Source organism: Meriones unguiculatus, chromosome 10 (assembly GCF_030254825.1).
Source record: "Meriones unguiculatus strain TT.TT164.6M chromosome 10, Bangor_MerUng_6.1, whole genome shotgun sequence".
Lineage (NCBI taxonomy): Eukaryota > Metazoa > Chordata > Mammalia > Rodentia > Muridae > Meriones > Meriones unguiculatus.
The window spans coordinates 36,591,198-36,612,326 of NC_083358.1; the positions used below are offsets into that span (position 1 = coordinate 36,591,198).

The 21,129-nt window shown below is 37.0% G+C and overlaps 1 protein-coding gene across 3 annotated transcripts in view; it reads left to right on the forward strand.

Moving 5' to 3' along the window:
* Rpgrip1l (RPGRIP1 like) overlaps positions 1–21,129 on the forward strand; it is a 100,562-nt gene that overhangs the window by 4,379 nt on the left and 75,054 nt on the right. For all 3 annotated transcript variants that reach the window (XM_060392227.1, XM_060392228.1, XM_060392229.1), the window contains exons 3-7: positions 521–665; positions 3,330–3,628; positions 8,373–8,475; positions 10,098–10,241; positions 19,564–19,669. In XM_060392227.1, coding sequence (XP_060248210.1) covers positions 521–665; positions 3,330–3,628; positions 8,373–8,475; positions 10,098–10,241; positions 19,564–19,669 — 797 coding nt within the window. The remainder of the gene's footprint in view (positions 1–520; positions 666–3,329; positions 3,629–8,372; positions 8,476–10,097; positions 10,242–19,563; positions 19,670–21,129) is intronic.

Sequence of the window (21,129 nt, forward strand, 5' to 3'; positions counted from 1 at the left end):
TTTCTAACTATGAGGCTTTACATCTCGCAGAATATGAATTCTAATTCCTATTAGACTTCTGACTCCATTCCCTCCTATAGTCTGAAAAAGTGATTAAGCCCATGCTAGTGAATAAAGCTGTTCAGATCTCTAGTACTATACATGAAGCATCATAACAAAGATGCTTAATCTCACCCGAGATCATTGACATGAACAACGCTCTAACATTTTCTAAAGAAAAACAATTTAATTTGTAGGTAAAAAGGAGAGAAATTTGAGTATGATGCTGCCTGACTGCAATCCCAACACTTGAAAAGTAGAGGCAAGAGGACTAGAATATCAGATTGTCCCGGCCACATAGCAAGCTGGAAGTTAACCTCTACTATGTGAAACCCTGTTTCATAAAAACAAAACAAAAAAAATATAGGAAAAGTAAAAAAGATGCAAAGTAGGAATGCTTAAGAGCTTATTTTAACATCAACAGCCGTTTTTAGAGACTATTTTAAGTGATGCTACAATTAATTACCTTGGCATTTTTCAGAAACCTCAACTGCACGAACAATGAAGGCTCGCCAGGCAGTGTCACGTGTCAGCCGGGAGGACCTGGAAGACAGATTTTTGCGTTTGCATGATGAGAACATTTTACTTAAACAGCATGCCCGCAAGCAAGAGGATAAAATTAAAAGGTTATGATAAAAAGCTTTTAGCTTTTTTCCTTAGCTCTGTAAAGTTGGAAGGATATAGATTTGTATAAACTTAATTGAAAGCTCCACCTTCAATCTTTTCTGGAACAGGCAGGTTATAAATAAATAGAATTTTTTAAAAATGGAAAATCTTACAAAGTAGAATAATAAACCAAAAGGATTGTGTTTATTATGTCTGAAGTTACTATTTGAAAGAACGCAGCTAATAGCTGAGTGCCATGAGTGTATTAGATCTATAAATAACTCTTGGGTTAATATTTATGACTTAATAAGCAGATATCCAAGCATCTGTTTTTTTAATTGTCATGAAAGTTTAAAAAGTAATTAACTATTCCAACTTGTTAGAATGTGTGTTCCCTCATGATTTGGGATTTACTAATGAAAACATCACTTATATCTGGGTCATGCTTAACTTCACTTAGATTAGTCTTGGCTCTATATTTATTTCAAATAGGCTCTAGCATTTCTGAAAAAGCATATTGTCACTTTTGGAGGACATGTGAAAAATGTATGCAAGAATGGTGTTTTTCACAGTAGTTTCTCTTTAAATCTTTTACACTCATATAAGCTGTGCCCATCATTTGAGTGCCTAGCATTGGAGACAAAAGAGTGCATATGAATCTCTAGTCATAGTCCTGCTCCAGGGTCAAAGGCCACTGAAGGGAGAAGATGGCTAAGCTTAAGTGCTTAGAATTTAACCTACAGAAGTGATTCCATTTTACTTTCTAACCCCCAGACTGAGCTTTCAGACCCGCCAGCCAGGGCAGTGTAAGCCTTCTACTTTGAGTTTGTTTTGACACATAGAAAATGCTATTTTTAAGATGTGCTTGATTCATTTCTGATGAATAGGACACTCAGGTCCATTAAACAAAATGAGATGTGAAGTCTGTGACCACCTATTTTTTTTTCTTTTTTTTCCTTTTTGGTTTTTGAGACAGGGTTTGTCCGTGTAGCCTTGGCTGTCCTAGAACTCACTCTGTGTGAGTTAGTATTACCTTTTGTATAAATGTGAATTATATAAGTTGCCTTTTAAAGTAAGTACTCAAACCTTACCGCATGACTTACAATTCAATAGCATCTTTTCTGTTAAAAATCATTTCTCATTCTTTGGGTGACTGATTTTATGTTAAGTCTATACCTTTCTTTTTAATGCAGTCTATTTTTCTAAATGTTAATCTTCCTCTAAAAAGTATTCAAATACTTAAGTGACTTCTCATTTGAATGAATATCTTATTTTTATGGCAAAGACCTTGAGTAGGGCTCAGGACTCTAAACTCTGGGCAAGGTAGAGTATGGTTTTTGCTGCCTGATGATACCTGGTCAGATTTCCCAGTGATAGAGCTTCTACTAGACTAGGTGGAAAAGGAAGTAATCCACTGATTATTTTACTAGGATGTTTGTGGTACTCTTGGATCTTGGTTTTTATTATCCAATATCCCTTATAAAGCACGCTTAGTGGATGTGCCTCCAGGGAAAGAGAAAACAATCTTAACTGATTATGTTATGCATAGCTCTCCCTGATGCCTCACGCTGCAGTCGAAGAGCCAGAAGTGTAGATAGACATGTATTATTACCGCATTTACAGAAGACTCTGCTCAGAGAGAAAATGTTGTTCTATGACATCCCAAAACTATTAAGGGTTTTTTTTTTTTTATTTCACTTTTGTTCCCTTAAGTAAAAGCTTCTGTCCATAACCATGGTAAAATAAAGCAAACCCCACTTAAAGAAAAATGTAGTGTGTTTTTATTTCCAATCTCCTGTCTGGGTCTTTATAAAAATAGATTCACTATAAACTAGAATCAGCTATTGAAGATGTGCGACCAATTTTGTAAAGTCTTGAACTTGTGTCTCTCATCAAAGCCACCTTTTCTTTCTTGTCCTGCCAAGATTTTTCCATTCACTGTCAGGCGTGTTTTCCATGAGTGTATATTACATCACCCCCATGTGCCCATTCTGTCTTTTGTTCTGTCTGACCAGTTTTTATCAAAACTTGAAAGGTTCCTGGAATGTCAGTAGAACAATTTATGTTAAAATTTTTAAATATCATTAAAATAATATTTCTTGCATATAATTATTTTCTGAAATGAAACACAAGCATTTGTTGAGGACTAACCAACATTTTGGTTTCTTTTGAAATTTCCATTCGATTTTACATGTGTACCTCCATGAATCTATCGTTTTTATGTGTTTTCCTTGTCTTAATCCTATAGAAATATGCTATACTTCTTAAATCTGCATAATTTTGGCTCACTTTTCGAAAGTTCTGACTCACTGTGGGTTGTAGACACAGCCCACCACATCCATACTCTGTGACTACATTTAAGTGCATCCAGTGTTCCTATATAAGGTCATGCGTTAAAAATTGCATTTCTGGAACATATGGGGTAAATATGTGTCCTCTCTTTACTAACCTTAAATGATAAGCCTTAGGAAACTGCTATTTGTCAGTGCTATAAAGCAGATTGTTGCCCAGTGGTTTCAATTATCATCAAAGGATTCTTCACAGGCAGTAATAGTTACATCAAAACCTGAAATTTATTATTCAGGTTCTGCACTGAAGTCTTCACAGTGATTATGTTCCTTTCAACAGAATGCATTTTATGCTGACTTCTCACATTCCTTTTCATCTTTTTATTATTTCCCTAGAATGGCCACCAAGTTAATACGGCTAGTTAATGACAAGAAAAGATATGAGCGGGTTGGTGGCGGCCCCAAGCGGCTGGGACGAGATGTGGAAATGGAAGAAATGATTGAGCAGCTGCAAGAAAAAGTTCATGAGCTTGAAAGACAAAATGAAGTTCTCAAAAACAGGCTAATATCAGCCAAACAGCAGCTCCAAGTCCAGGGACACAGGCAAAGCTCATACAGTCGTGTACAGGCTCGCATTAACACCGGTCGCAGGAAAGCAAGCTCGAGTGCAGGCTTGCAGGAGTGCCCCGGGAAAGGTAAAACATTCACCAAACACTGGACTTAAGTCTGAGACCATTTCCCTCTGATACAGTTTTGTTTCTTATTCTTGTTTTTGCATGTTTTCAAAGGGGGTTAAAAACAGTTTGAGGCTTGCTTTTTGTAAGATCATAACACTATAACAAGGGTGCATTTATTCAGGAATCACTAGGTCACTCCAATTTATTCAGTAAAAACAACTGTTCTAGTAGGCATAAATGAAATGAAGCAATTGAGATTGTGTTGAATGTGGTTCTTAGCCCTGCGCTCTATAGCTGGTGAACAAGGACAGATCTTCTCTGTGGATTTGAGGTTTCCATTACATGTAAAAAGGCACTGGAGCCAGTGGTTATAAAGATCTCTTCCTTCTCTTAAACAATTATGGCATCAGTTTCTTCACACTGAAAAAAATCTTGAAAAGCCTTCCTATATTACAAAGCAATTGCATAGAACAAACTAATTTAAGCATCAAGCCCCAATTCTTCCTACCTTCAGAAGAACTTATTAAAATGAAAATGAAAGTACGTAAATACCTTAAGTCACTTTTTTAAACTGCTGCTTCTAAAGAAGGAAATAAACTGTTAGCTCTAGCTGATTTTTATTAGGAATATACTTCACAGAAATATCCAACATCTTTTGTAATATTTTAAAAACTGATGTAAGCCTTTAGTTATGATTCATTGAGGAAAGGGGAAACACCATATGAACAGAAGAAGGAGAAAAAAATGTTGTAGTTTCCTTTTCCAAAGCAAAATGTTAACACTGTCTCTTCCCTAGATAGTGTGCCTTTGAAGTCAGTACGGCCTCCACACGGACAGGAGGCAGCTGCAGGATGAAAGGGCTTAGCTGTTGCCAGCTCTGTGAGATTGCGGTAGCCTTTGGGTATAATCAAAGTGAGCACAGCGAATTATAAATCAGAAAGCACACTCTGCTGTGAAGTCTCCTTTTTATATGGAAGTCAGCCCTTGACCTCTCAGCCTCATTTTCCCCATCTATAAAATGGAATAATAATAATTTTGGATTAGATAAGAAGGAAAGCAGGGCTTCTCGACTTGGGGACATTCCACTAAGAAGTCACACCCTCTCTGAAACTTAGTTGTGTCATCTAGAAATGTAAGTGGATGAGGTAATATGGAAAGATTGCCCAGTCTTTTATTCTAAGTAAAAGTAATGCCCATACTTTAAGTTGATATGGCAAGCTATTTGGGTTAAATTACTGTTCAAATCAAAGAGATCATCATCACTCCCCTCTATTAAAAAATACTTGTTTTTAAAATGACCCATAGAGCATCAGTCTTTAAAACCTAACCTACAAACTTAAAGATCTTCTTTTATTTGTACTTTCTTTCATATTAAGAATTGCTTCCCTGTTTGTAGAGTCTGGAACACAGAAATAACACATTGTGGTAAATGGTAGTGAATTCTTTTTTTTTTTTTTTTTAATTTATTTATTTATTATGTATACAATATCTGCATATATGCCTTCATATCAGAAGAGGGCACCGGATCTTATTATAGATGGTTGTGAGCCACCATGTGGTTGCTGGGAATTGAACTCAGGACCTTTGGAAGAGCAGCCAGTTATCTTAACCTCTGAGCCATCTCTCCAGCCCGGTAGTGAATTCTTAATCATGGTGTAAGAGTAAATCTGAGGTGTTGTTACCCAAGTTACTCTTAAGGGTGTAGTGCATTCTTCAAGGCTGCCTTTTGAGACTGGAAGATGGGCCCAATTTTTCAGGACTGTTTTGGGTTGTGGGAGGGGGTGAGGCTGAACCTCAGACTCCCTCTAACCATAGGAGACTTCTACTCTAAAACTATTCTGGGAACAGCATCACTCTGTGTTTGCACCATGGAATGAATGATGGCACACATTGGCTCAAGTGTGACTGACATTAAGTAGACATAGTTCTTACTGTGAAGAACCACTGAAACAAAAACTTTTATAAAATACATATGCTTTAAAATGCAGCCATTAAGTGGAATGGACATCAGAAGAAGGAGAAAACAGGGAACAGCACAGGAGCCTTCCAAAGGGCTCTGAGAGACTCTCAGAGAGGGCCTCTGAAAGACTATCCTGCAGGGTATCAAAGCAGATGCTGAGACTCATAGCTAAACTTTGGACAGAGTGCAGGGAATCTTATGAAAGAAGGGGGAGATAGAAAGACCTGGAGGGGACAGGCGCTCAAGGAGAGCAACAGAACCAAAAGATCTGGGCACAGGGTTCTTTTCTGAGACTGATACTCCAGCCAAAGACTATGCATGGAGATAACTTAGAACCCCTACACAGATGTAGCCCATGGCAGCTCAGTGTCCAAGTGGGTTCCCTAGTAAGGGGAACAGGGACTGTCTCTGACATGAACTCAGTGGCTAACTCTTTGATCACCTCCCCCTGAGGGAGGTGCAGCCTTACCAGGCCACAGAGGAAGACAGTGCAGCCAGTCCTGATGAGACCTGATAGGCTAGGGTCAGATGGAAGGGGAGAAAGACTGTGCCTATCAGTGGACTCAGAGAGGAGCATGGGAGGAGAAGAGGGAGGAAGGGAGGGATTGGAAAGGTACAAGGGAGGGGCCTACAGCTTAGAAACAAAATGAATAAATTGTAATTAATAAAAAATAATTTAAAAAAATAAAATAAAATGCAACTGTTAATGCCCAGGCATGGTACAAGCCTGTAATCTAGTACCTAATACTTAGAAGACTGAGGTACATGGCTGGGGAGAAGACTTGTTGGTTAAGAGCACTGGCTGGTTTTCCTGAGTTCTGTTCCCAGCACCCACGTGACAGCTCACAACTGTCCATAACTTCAGTTCCAGAGTATCTGACACCCTACTCTGGCCTCTGTGGGCACCATGATGCACATGGTACACAGATATACACACGGGCAAATATGGGCATTTTACACAGAAGCTGATAGTGATGGTGATAATGATATATTATCCTTTAAAAGACTAAGACAAGAGGATATGGAATTTAGAGCCATCCTAGAATAGTCAGTCATCTCAAAACCAAAAAGAATATGTAATAACCATTAGTAAAAACATAATGGCCACAGTTAACTAGTTAATGACAATGTGGCCAAATTTTTAAATATATTTTTGAGTTTTGTTTTTTAACTTCACTGCCAATTTTGAATTTTCTCATGATTGTGTAGGAAAAGCTTAAGAGTTAGTATTATAGGGGGCTGGAAAGATAGCCCAGTGGTTAGGAGCACTGACTGCTCTTCCAGAGGTCCTGAGTTCAATTCCCAGGAATTACCTGGTGGCTCATAACCATCTGTAATGAGACCTCATGCTCTCTTTTGGCCGGCAGGTGTACATACACACAAAACATTGTATATATAATAAAAAAATAAATCTTAAAAAAAAAGTTAGTATTATAGCCATGTGTATAATTGGTCAATAATAGCACAGTGAAGACTGTGACTGTTTCAGGCAGAGCCTCTCCTATTCTGCAGTGAGCGTTACAGCAGTAGATAATGAGTGTATCAGGACGAGTGAGCGAGGGCTCCATCTGTCTTCTTCTATACTCTTAAAAATAATGAAATTTCTCATTTTGAAATAGTTAAAACTTTTCTATAGAGAATTGTTTCCTGCACCAGTCTTGGACCTAGTCTCCATTTAAAGTCTGCATCATTTGTTGCACTTTAAACTCTATTGATTCTAGAAATATAAAGAGACATACATAATTAAAAGTATATCTAACTTTTAACAAGTGGACTGTCCTCGTCAAACTTCATATACTTTTGTTTTGTTTTGTTTTTTTACTCTATAAGATGAATGTCTCCTTTCATTGCCTAGGCTGGCTCAAACTTTTGTGCTCAAACAGTCTGCTTGCCTCGGCCTCCCAATTATGTGAGGCAGAAAGGATATGCCACCATTTATGGCACGGGTAACTATTTTTACTAGAAAATACTTGAGGATACGACTTTATTTTAAGAAGTTTTATTGATGATTCACTCTCAAATTAGATTTTTTAAAATACAGGTTTTCTTATTGAGGTTGACTAATCAAAGAAGATGATCTAAATTAAGGATGTAAGCTCAAGGGATGTTTATAATTAAATATAAAAGACCACTATCAAAAACACTAAAAAGGGCCTGGCCCCAAGCCTGGCGACCTGCAGTCAGTCAGCAAGACCCGTGTAGATAAGTGGCCTGTGAGCTGTCCTGCCTTCCACACATGTGCTGTGTCATATGCGCTGAGTGCCCCAAGGACTCTCTCTGCATGTTGTCTGGCTCAGAGTCTGTATTTGTTCCCGTCTGCTGCAGGAGGAAGCTTCTCTGATAATAGCTGAGCAAGGCGCTGATCTATGGATATATCTATCTATGGATAGATCTATGGATATAGCAGGATGTAGTTACGAAGTTATTCTACTTCTAAGTCCTTTCAGTACAACAGTAGTATTTGGTTTTACACAAGGTCGAATTTTTTCCTTCATAATTTAGTTTTTACTCTAAATCCCTGAATTAAAAATGGTGATTCTTTCAGAAATTGGGAAAGAAGTTCTAAGTCCCCAGAATGTAATCAGATTATTTCTAGGTGGTTTCTTTAGCAAGATTGTTCAGTGGGCAATGCATTTGCTATGTTTCACATACTACAGGCTGAGGGCTAAGGTCCCCTTAGCTTGCACTTCTGTTGCTCTGTTGTAATAATACATGTAACCTAATGTTTATTATAAATATACTTCCTGCAAATATCTCTCTTTTTCTAACTTCCTTCCCATATATTTACTACTTTATTTTTAGGTATAAGATTCCAAAATATAGATGAAGCAGAAACTGTACAACCCACACTCACAAAGTATGGCAGTAGTTTACTTGAAGAAGCCAGAGGAGAAATAAGAAATTTGTATGTATTCTTTTTCATGTTAATTTTAGAACTTTGGATATTGATTATGTCTTATTTTGAGCATTCCTTCTTCTTCATTGTAAACAGATTCTGTGTATGTATAAATTATTTGGTTTGCTAAAAGACAGATTGTTCTGTCAAGTAATAACAAGTAATCTATGACATCTTCTCAGGATAGTCTTACCTAGCTACATTGATAGCAGGGTTTATGTTAATTTTTACCAAAAAAGGAATGGTCTGAAGTCCAGTCACTTTAAGTATTCTCAGCTTTAGAGACAATGTTGACAATATTCTTTCTTTTGTTTTGTTTTGGTTGATTGGGGTTTTTTTCGGGTTTTTGTTTTGTTATGTTTTGCTTTTGTTTTGTTTTGTTTTGTTTTGTTTTTGATAAATAGTCTCATTATGTAGCGCTGGCTGTTCTGCAGTTCATTGTAGACCGGGCCGGCCTTGAACTTAGAGATCTGCTTGCCTCTGCCTCCAAAGTGCTGGACGCAAAGGTTTACACCACCATCACCCAGCTTAGAGACAACCTTTTCATTCCCATAAAGTTGCAGGTAATATTTTTAGATTCTGACTCAACCCTTTTGGAGAGGAGAGTGCCATTGAGAAGAACAGCTTGGAAGTCTAAGGGAATCTAATACACGTAGAGTTCAGCTCTTGTTTTGTTGTGGTTCTGTGAGAGTTGAATTCTTTATCATGTTATGATTTCACAAAGTTACTTCTGCCACATTCATATTTTTTCTAGTTCATTTCTAGTGCCTGGTGGTTACAGTGTCTGTGAGTTGTGCAAATGAACTTATTCATAAGCCTTTATGTAGATCATCAGAACACAGAATAAGGAAAGAAATCATTACACTAAGAATATCAACTTTAGAGCATTAATGAAGAATAGTATGTTACAGATTTGAATGTTTTCTTTTCAGTGTTTTAAATACCAATCACACTAACAGTTAACTTGTAAGGAAATAAAAGACTAAATATTTTCTCATTTTTAGATAATCAAGTGAAAAGACAGGGCTCATAGCAGTTTCTCAAGGCTCTCTGTACTGGGATGCTGCCAGAAGAGATAGATGCATGCTAGAGATCTTAGTTATGTTTGCACAGTTCATGCCTTATTTTCTGAAGTATTAATTGGGTGATATGGCAACTGCGCACATATAAAAGAACAGGCATATAAGTTATATTGTAAAGTATCCAGTAGATAATCAGTACATACATAGCTAAATTCAACCACAGTCCAATCTATTGCCTACGGCAGTATCTTCTAAAAGACTATCTCTTGAATTGTCCCAGGTATAAGTCCGAGTCATCAAATTGGATCTATTGCTATTTCACTATAAAGCCACCTCTTAAACTTCTGCTTGCCCTGTATTATGATAAAGAGCTATTTTTGTGCTGACTTTATAACACTACAAACTTTTCCTCAAACTACAAATTCCGTGTGTGTGTGTGTGTGTGTGTGTGTGTGCTTACAACAGGGTTTCTCTTTGTACCCTTGCTTTGGCTGTCATGGACTCACTTTATAGACACACCTGCATCTGCCTCCCCTAGAGCTAGGATTAAAAGCATGCAACACCACACCCGACTAAACTTAAAATTCTTATCAAGATTCTTTATTTCAGAGAAAATGTTATTCAGTCACAGAGAGGCCAGATAGAAGAGTTGGAGCACTTGGCAGAGATCCTGAAAACTCAGTTGAGGAGAAAAGAAAATGAGATTGAGGTCTCTCTTCTTCAGCTTCGAGAACAGCACGCTACAGATCAGAGGTATGTTAAAACTGAAATGTCACTTTGTTATGCCTCAAAATTCACTTTAAAGAACTTATCATGAGACATAAAGAAGATAAACTTATCTAAACTATTTTAAAACCCTATTTCTGTTTAATATTCTTTGGGTAGAAATGCTGTAGACCTACTAGCTGTATCAAGTACTCCTGTAAGAAAGGGGTGGTTTTCCCTAACTGTCCTATGGCTGGCAGCCATTCTTACCATGTCTTTGTGTACCCCACTTGACGAGACTGAGAGTTTGTACCATTTGACGGTAGCTGCTCAGAAAAACATGAGTGACCAGAGCTGCCCTGTTGTACCATGTATAGAAGTCCAGTCTTACTTAAGGGTTTGCTCCAGCCTTGTTGTTCCACAATGTTGTAGCAATTGTAACCACAAAGCTGTCTCGTCTCCTTGTACCCAGTTTATATGCGAATCTGATGATTGTTGCGGCTTATGGTGCACCTTGGCAATGGTTTTCCTTGCTACCATTGCATTTCTGTTCTTTGATAAAATAATATTTTTGCTCATATCTCCCTTTGTCAGTTTTTGGTTGTGATTCCATTTGTTCGCCGCAGTCTCTCTTCAATTACCTTTTTCTCTTTATAGCTTTTCTTTTGCCAAAACTGAAGACAGTAGTTTATTGAACCCTCATGTATATGTAACTCAGCTTTCAACAATTATTAACATCTTACAAGTCTTACTTCATCTAAACTTACATTTTTATTTCCTTCAATTAGCTAGCCCCAGCCATGCAGTCACTTATTCTTGAGGATGTATCTCTATACTCAGCAAAAGTAATAGTCATTCTTTGATAGCATCTAAGAGCCAATTTATATTCAGGCTTGCCTAAAGATACCTTTCTACTGTTCATTTCAGTGGACCCCAAATAAAATCTACACATTACATTTGGTAGTGGTATCTCTTTTGGTTTTTTGACCTATCTCAGAATGTTTTTAATAGTGACTTGACTTCCATTTCCCCTTTTTGAACCATCTGATACTCTGTGGTCAGGTTCCTCTTTTTAAAAAACCAGTAAGATTTCCTAGCTTTTCATTTCAGATAGAGTATTGAGTCTCTCTTTTCTTATTAAGAAGAGGGGTTTTATTACATTTATTTATTTCGTGTGTGTGTGTGTGTGTGCATGCACACATGTATTGTGCAAGCATCAAATACAAAAATAATCAAGAATCATTTCTCTATTTCTACCCTGTGGGATCTAGGAATTCAACTCAGGTCCTCAGGCAGCTTGGCAACAAATGCCTTTTCCCACTGAGCCATGTCACCAGCCTAGTCCTCTTTTAACAAACTAACCCTCCATGGCAACACATGACAAATCTGAGGAAATGTGTATAGTAGTAGACTTGGGGGGCGGGGAGATAAGGATTTTTTAATTTTAAAGTTTTTATTTGTATAGATGTTTTCCTTGCATCTATGTTTGTGCATCAAATGTGTGCCTGGTGCCCACAGAGTTCACAGAACGTGCTGGTTCTGCAGGAACTGGAGTTACCTGTGGTTGTAAGCTGCTGTAATGTACTGTGACTGAAGCCTGAGTACCCTGAGGAGCAGCCAGCACTCGTAAATCACTGAGCCATCTCTCTAGCCCCAATGTGGTTTTTGTTTGTTTGTTTGTTTAAGCATACTAAAAAATACATGAAAAGCCCTAGATTTAAAAGATTAGTGTAATTTTTAATAAATCCTGCTACTAAAAAGCTGTGTATAAAATTATATAAGGAGATCCTAATGTCTAGTTCAATTATATACTATTCCTTTAGCATAGCAGAAGAAAGGTAAATATTTTTGAGAATTATATATAAATTAGCAGCATAATTAAAGCTGAATAAGCAGGTGTTCTTAAATTAAATTTGAATAAGTAGGCCTTAACCATATTCTCTAGGAAGAACTGCGTTAGACTCAGCCTCCTTAAGAAACAGGGATGGTTCCTAGTAAAGAACAAGGACAGTGGACCAGGCCTCATAGCTGAACGTGCTTTCTTAGTATTACTACCAACATCTATACTTAAGATACTGTCTGAATAGAAAAATGTACTATGGGGCTGGGAACATGTTTCAGTCAGTAAAGTATTTGCCATGCAAGCATGAGGATCAGACTTTGGAACCCAAGCGCCTCTGTAAAAAGCCAGGCATGACAGCGTGTGTCTTCCATCCTACAGATGAGAAGGCAAAAGACAAGAGAACCCCTAGGACTTAGTGGCTAGTCACCAAGCTCCAGCTGCAGTGAGAAGCCCTGTCTCAAAAATAAGGTGGAGTGCAGTTGAGAAAGATGCCAAACATAGTCTCTTGGTTACACACATTCACGTACATACACACAATTCCCAACACACACAATTTCACTTGGGGCAGGTTCAGGCTTGGTTCATGTCCCCGTCAGTTTTACTTAATCATTAGGTAAAAGGTTATCAGAGACCATGTTCCCTCTTTTCCTCAAGGTGCCAGACAATAAGATGGACTGTGTTCATTGTTCCTGTTCCAGATGGATCTGATCAGCTAGAGCCAGACTTTGAGTAATAACTGAAAAGGAAATACTCAGGTCCTCAGATCCTGGGATACAGCAGAGGAGAAAGAGATTGACAGACAAGGCTACATGCTTTTATACTGTAAATGTTACCAACAAGACAGAGCATTTACTTTGAAAGCTAAATGGTGGTTTTCTGTGGGAGCTAGATTATTCATGTAAGAAGAGGCAGTCTCTTGTATCACATCAGCTATTAAAAGCAGGCACGAAATTATGTGCAAAGTGAAATTGCTGCAGAAGCCAAAGAAACAAGCCAGTTCGTACCTTACCTCAGTGATTTTTTAAAACTGAAAATCCCTGTTACTTGCTTAGAAGGAAAGACACCTCTTTTGAATGGTGTATTGTTTCTTGAATACCGTTTTTTAAACTAAAGCATTAAATAAGGATTTCCAAGGCTTTTTGAAAATTATGTTTTCTTGTAGCTCAAATTTTTATGTGTAACAGCAATTTTTTGAGGCAATTATTGAAGAACTTGGGGAAAAATGTAAAACTTTGTGTAATTTACTATAGAGAGAAATCACAAAATGGAAACATATTTGAACTTCTCTTCCACTGGTACATTATTTCAGATCTGAAATTCTAGAAGTCTGATCTGGATGTTAGAGCCCTTGTTCTCAAGCATGATCCTAACATAGCTGTAATCTGCAGAGTGGCGGCACTTGATATTTATGGCAGAGAGCCTTTCATAGAGCAGTACAGAAACTCTCCGTAGTATGTGTTTAATAGACCAGTTTGGTTTGGCATCAGCCTGACATAAACTTTTGGTTATCCAAAGCCCTTAATTGCTTTGAAGTAAAATCCCAGTGCTGCTCTTTTTTTATTAAAGTCATGTTTTTTCCTGTTGTTGTGGTCTATTTTGGAAGACTGAGTTGTGATTTTTGCATATGTTCTACATAATGCCTCATTAGCAAAAAATCTTGTATCATTTACAAGTAGCCTGAATGTCTGTTGTTTTGAACAAAAATCCATATTAAAATTTAAACAATATAAAAATGCACATTTTCTGCTTATTAAAAAGGCTGTCTTAAATTAAATGCAAAGCAGTAACCAGCAAACACATGTACATGAACATTAAAATCAGAACGGTTTTACCTTTTATTTATTTTTTCAACTCCAAAAATATTTATACCCTTAGCAAATGTGTAACTAGTTTGTACTTTCTTTAAAAATAAATATTAGGGTACTATTTATCTTCTTAATTAAAAATCATGTAAGTGCCATTATGTCCTAAGGGAGGAACTGTAACCATATATGTTTCAGACTCTGACTTGCCCTATTCCCTTTGGCAGACAGCAGACTGTCAAATCTTAAAACTAAGAGGTTCTTTGCAGCCGTGCATTATAAGAAACAGCTTGGCCTCTGGGCCTCTCTCTTCCCTTTTGCACAGACAGGATTACTTCCTGGCGCTCTAAATTCTGCCCAGCATTTCACTTGGAGAAGCAGTAAACCGACTGAAACACAGAGTAGTTGGGTGAGCATTCCTGAGTCTTCTGCCTTTAGCTTGTCTGAGGATGGTAAAGGAGCCTGCTTCTGGGGTTTGCTCCTGTACAAACCCTCACCTTCCATTCCCTCCTTTTTCTCTCTTCTGTCTTTCCCTTCCCTCTCCTTCCTCCCCAATTCTTGTCCTATTTCCTTCTTTACCAGCCTCTGTCCCTCCTTCTATCTCCTCTTCTTCCTCTCCTCCCTTCTCTCACTTCCTCCCTTTTCTATCCACTTCACCTACTATCCACTTGGGAGATTTTAAAGCTCTGGAGCATCCTCCTACATAACAATTATTCAGAACCTTTAGTAAACAAAACAGGGGCATCATTTAATACTCAGTACAAATCTGTATGCAAATTTTTCTGATCGTTCCAATGTCCTTTTTAACTTTTGTTTTTTAATAGTTTATTTTTGTTTTGTTTTGTTTTGTTTTCATCTTTGGTGCAATGAGGATCATATGTTCTTTGCCATGTCTTTTAAGTTTCCTTTATTCTAGAGTGGTCCCTGCTCTTTTCCAGTCCAGTGACAGCTGTTTGCAGAATACCCCTCAATTTGGATTTGCCTGATTGCCCGGTCCCCTAATTTAGAGGGCACATCTGGTTCTCTGATGGAAAGATGACAGGGGCCTGTGATATCCATGCAAACATTATTATGCAGGGAACGATCTCTCATTTTTAAAATACCTCCAGGTTCCTCTATTGTTTTGAATAACTTAGAATTTGTCCAATGACAAACACTATACCCAGATACCACATTCTTTTGTCCCTGTATTTTTTCATTATTAATATCATCTAAGATTTTTCTGGATAGCAACTTAACACATTTTTTCCAGTGCTCATGGAAATTGTTGCACTTATAACTAGTGAATTACATATGACAGTGAATGGAAAATGAAAACTTAGGAAACACTAATTTAAATGGAGAAAGTAACTTAGTGAGAAAAATTTAGCTGTTAAAACTAGATTTGAATGGTGACTCAATAGCATAAGCACCTTGTCTGAATTCTTTATTTCTTTTATAAATTAATAAAGAAATGGGCAAGTGTAAACAAGTTATTTGCTCCCAAGACCTTGTATGTCTGAAAGATTTGCCTACCCAATACTTTTTTTAATTTTTTTTTTCATTTTATAGTCATCAGAACTGCTATTGTTGCATTCATTTTTTCTGGTATTTGTGAAATAACCTGTACTTGCACTGCATTGGAGTAATTGTATAAAACTGAATTTAAAGGAAAAAAAAAAGCTTAAGTTCACTTTTGCAAGGTTAATAGCCAGTAAATGTACATTTCCCACTGGGCTTTTGGAAATACTGAAAAGTCCCAGGTTCCCATGGCTGTTCAATAAACTTTCGATTGAAGTCCATTAAACTTGATCCTGAACATGGCCATCTCTAGAAGGTAAACCAAGATTTAGGTTACTCTTGCTCCAAGCCATTTGTAGGGAATGTCTTTTTTTCTTCATATTAGTGTGAGTCTCTACATATAGAAATTCTGTCAGATCTGTTCCCTCCATTCCTGTGAATGGTGATAGTAAGAAAGTTCTGAAGTTGTGACTTGCACTTTGTAACAGCACTGGGAGAATTCTGCCGTGTTAGCAAATTAAACTTACGTAGACACATGCTCCTTTATGCAGTCTTAGATCAGGGAGCCATCTGCACCCATGCTCGCAAGGAGCGATTCTGAGTGAAACCATCACCCTTTACATCTATTCTTGATAATTTTAGGGCAAGTCACTCTGTCAGTTTACTTGATGCTTCTGGAGTCCTGTTCAAGACATCATTGCTAATAATTTTTTTTTCAGCTATCAGTGATCCACATCTCTTTCAACAATATGATAATCAAGTTTATACCACTATTTAAAAAGAATATTAAAATAATTTTAAGTCTTAAGATTGTTTTTAGCCTTATCCTTTGGACTCAGCCAAGGCTAAAACTATTACTCACAGTGGTCTTTTCCATTCTGTCTCATAAACATTTGACCTCACTGCTTCCCAGAATCTCACAGCATAGCTTCTGTGTAACAGAGCCCCTCCCCACCTTCTGTAGTGTGCTGCTCATGATCCTTACTGTAGTAAGGAATGAAATGCTGGTGGGAGAGAGGAGGGGAGTGTCTAGGGAATGGAATATATGAAACTCCAACTGGAGCAAAGATTTCTGCTTCTTAAGCTTTCATATTAGACTATACATTACATGGCCCCACTGAAAGTTTTCTTTCTCCACTGTATCTGAGGTTTTACGTTTCTGGATTTATTATGGCGCCCAGTAGCAAAGCTGGAGTCAAGTGTTTTCAAGGCTTCCATTCGAAATTCTTTTTTCAGAGTTTATTGCTTGACTGTTTCAAATTATACAAGAGAAAGTTGGCACGCAAGTTGTTGAGCTCGGTTGCTTTTTTCAACATAACGTCTAATTTATTTCAGCTTGTTTTTAATCTAGAGAGGAGCCAACACCTTTTCTCATAGTTTCAGAAGATGCGATCATAATTCTAAATCATGTCTATAAAAAGAGAAAGCAAAGAAGAAAAATAAAGTCACTGCATTTTCCAACTTAACTTTTATGGTTTTTCAAAAGCCTTGTTGAAATTTTGAGAAATATACTTTTACAAAGCATTTAATTAGAATGTTTGATATCTGCCTGCAGGTTATTTTATAATACGTAATGCAGCTCGCAGAAATTGTTGCACAACTGTCAGGGTCCATCTGAGTGTTACACTGTGCATAGTTCTTTGTGCTAGAATATGGCCATCCTGAGTTCCTGTGTATGTGAAACGATGGACAGTGTTACTATGCAGAGGTCTCCGAACACATTGCTCATTGCTCATACATTACCTCTCCTACATCTCTTGCATAAAGGAAGCCAACCTGAGGTTTTGTTCCATAGGCATGTAGGTCTTCAACTGCCTGCTTAGTGATGCATCTTAGCTTATGATGCTGCCCTCTCACTTAAGATTAACATCCTTATAAGCCTTTTGTTACATTTCTTTTCCATAATGTCACCCCCACCCTTATTGTTTTCCCAAATTTCACCCTTTTTGAAAATGTTGAATTGCTTATCAGGTCTGAGGTAATTTGGTTGTATATCGTGAACACCATACCACAGGTATCATGTTGCTGATTTTAATGTTGTGTACTTTACATCTCTGACCAGCACTTGTATATGACAAATTACATCTTCAGCTTATTATCCTCAGAAGTTATGTAGTCATTATAATAAGAGTACCTATTACCTACAAAGCCCCTATGTGAAATTGGAGGTTTTGCATTATCCAGAGCATCTGTGCTTTATGGTAAACTGACAAAGTAACACATCATCATCGCTGTTCTCAAACACAGCTGTGTTCATGTCCAGTGTTGGGTATCGTCAGTATAGAATGCTTGTGTCTTACCAAAATTTTGGAAAGGCCACACCCTGAGGCATTCAGGGAAATGGTCAGCAGAAGTCCACCAGTCAGAACATCATGGTGTTTAAACCTGTTGCTCTCCTTTGCTATACAAAGAAAATTCTGCACCAGATTTTGTGATGCTATAATTTTGAACTGATTGTTGAGATTTAACTGCTTGTTGATAATAAACTACAGTTGATTTTAAAATATATTTGATCTTTCTTGGAAAATTTGTTTTAAAACAAAATGTCAGAGTCACTGCTTAGATTTGATCCTTTGCTCCCTCCTTCCCCCAGTAAAAAGAACAACAAAAAAAAAAAAAAAAAACTGAGAAAGAAAGGCTCTGGAGAGATGGCTCAGCAGTTAAGAGCACTGGCAACTCTCCCAGAGATCCTTCCTGGGTTCCAGTCCCAGAACCAATACTACAGCTCATAACCATCTGTAATTCCAGGCCCAGGCAGGGTATCTGGTGCCCTCTGCCCTCTGGGGACACCAGGCACACACTTGGTGCACAGATATACATACAGTCAAAACACCCATACATACAAGATTTTTTAAATTACTTTTTAAAAAACTGAGACAACAGAATTTTTTATTTTTGAGTTACATTCTGTCCTTCATTATCAATAAATGCTACACATCACTGAGTGCTTAAGCCAACTAATTCTAGTCTTTTCTCTATGCTTTATCTAAAATATATTTTTCTTCACATTGTATTTTAGTAAAAAATGTAGCAAAAAAATTACAGCAAGCACACTGTTGAATCTGTGTTCAGAACTGCTAGATAACTTGTTTTAGACACATAATTATTTTAACATTGTGTTAAGACTGTGACCTGGGAAAGATCCAGAAAGATCTTGGACTTGTTTATCTTCTGTGTGAGGACAACTAACTGTGCAATGCCAAAATACAATGAACTTTCAAATATCAAAGAGGAAAATTGAGTATTTCAAGTCCTCAGCTGGTTTACAGATGTGTGAGCTTTGTAGTGCATTTGCTGGTTCCATTGGGCCTTGTGACAATGTTTCCAATATGTGAATACTAGGTAAGCCTTAGAAGTAAAATTACTTAGTTTAAATGCTGAAATAATTTTCTGAATTTAAAATTTTTACCTTTATATTTTTTAAAGTGAAGTCTTAAAATCAAGGCTTCACAATTTTAAAAAGTTTAAATAAGGCATTAAATTAAGGAACCTTTTTTCTGTCAGGAAAATAAATGCCTTTTGAGAACAGGTATTCATTTAGATCTATGATTAACCTTTAACAAGATCTTCCTGTTAAATTCTACATTTGCTTTAATCTCAGTAGGAAAAATACAAAATAGTATTGCAGCATATAAGGTTTCTGTATACCCTGTGGACATCAAATAATCTCTTACAGCTAACGGCACAGCTGCAACATATTCAAATGCCATCTTTGGTCATTATTAGTATAAAATGCTAAGTCACTTATTAGGAAATGTTTTGAAAAGGTGAAACTCCAAGAGGAAGCTCTTGATAATCTGTGATACTGTATGTGCCCAGGGAGTGGTAAGGAGTGAATGACAGAGCTCTTTTATCCTAAGGGGATAGTAGCAGAGCAGGGTAAAGTTTGCTGGTAGATGCTGACGCTGAAAACTGGTTTTATGCAGTCTTTCAGAACATCCTAAAATGGCTATCAGTCTGTACTATCAGTGTGATGAAGCTAACATTGCCATTGAGTTTGGAAGCACCCTTAGAACTCAGAGGGTCTATTTATACACCTTCCGGAACTGATATTGGCTAGTTTTTAAATAATCTGCTACAAATTACAATAATACAAAATTTTAGATGACTTGATTATATATAAGTAAATCAACCATGGGAGAGAGAGTGTGTATATGTGTTCTTCATTTTCCTATAACTTGTATTTTTAACTTTTTTTCTTTTCTTTTTAAACACAACTTTGAAGGTCAAATATTCGAGACAATGTAGAAATGATTAAGCTTCATAAACAACTAGTGGAGAAAAGCAATGCTCTTTCAGTCATAGAAGGAAAATTTATTCAGCTTCAAGAGGTACTGTGGTTATTTATTTTGTTTGCAGATGAAAAGGATTTAAAATATTATTCAAGTTGTACTTTTAATAATGGGCATAATACTAAAATTTATTTTAATGTTTGCTTTATTAAATGTATATGATTTCCCTTTGTATGTCATTCATAACAGTTACTAAGTAACTCATAGGCTTTTTATAACCATCTAAGTCATTTTAATAAGTACATCTCTCATAAATCCTCTCGTGCCATGAACATTCATTCTCATCACTTTGTTTCTGGGCTCATAATGGTCCTGAAACCCTGAAGATGTCTCTGTACTTGTGTGCATTTTCACTTTCATAGGTGAGCAGTAGAGACCAGAATGACAAACAGGACAACAATTACATCTGTTAAAGCTTTCTGTGATGGGGATTTTGTTTTGTTTTGTCTTGTGTTTCTTTGCTCACCACCATTAACAGAAAATAGTTGAGTACCTATAATATCAGCTGTCAGTTATTTATCTTAAGCCTTTACAGTTCAGTCTGACAGTATTCAGACTTCCTTACCCTCAGGATGGCTTTCAAGTGACTGTGGATACCCAGGAATGTGCCATCACAGGGCTACTATTTATTGGTACTTCATAATTAAAAAAGTCCTAGAATTAATGAACTCCAAAACATTCCAGATAGTCAGATTATATATTAAGTCATGCTTTCTTTGAAATACAGAGACAAGGAAAGCTGTACATTGATATAAAGCATAGGGTCATATGATGCCTGCTTCACTAGTGAGTAAATAGTTAAGTACCTGTCAGCCATACCCTGAGTGATGTCTTCCAACCTATAGGAACCTCTCTTAATGCCAAATATAACCACCTTCCATATAGAAACACAAACTTGTAGGAGAGGGATCTGTTTTGTGAGTGGGAGTGTTACATCTACCCATGCGTATATAGGTCCCTTTTGACTCAAAGTACCTCTGGGCGAAAGCAGTTTCAAAAATGAAGAATTAAGAGAGGAATTGAAACATGGTTTTACGTTCTCCGACTTCTCTGACTATCTTGATTCCCTTGTAACAGTGACCCCTGATGTGTTTTTTTCAGACAATAAAATAACAAGTACCTGCTATCGTGCAGGCTACATCTTTTGGGAAGTAGTACAGAAAAGGCTAGATAGGATGAAGCCAAGAGCCTCAATGATGTTACTAAAGGTGGCATGTGTAATAAATAATACAGCAGTGATGAAAACTAATCTGAAGTTTTCTAATCTGACTTAAAGGTCATATTTATTTTATATGAGCTAAGAAAGCTTTCACTAGGACTTACGCAGGTGAGGTATTTCATGTTATGATCAATGGTGTCTACAAAAGACCTGATTATAATTACTAACTTACTTTATTTTATTTTTAAAAGCATATGGCATTTAAGTATGTAAAATTGAATATAAAGCATGTTCACATATAAACTTGTTTAAAAATTAAGAAGGGCTTATAAATATTTTT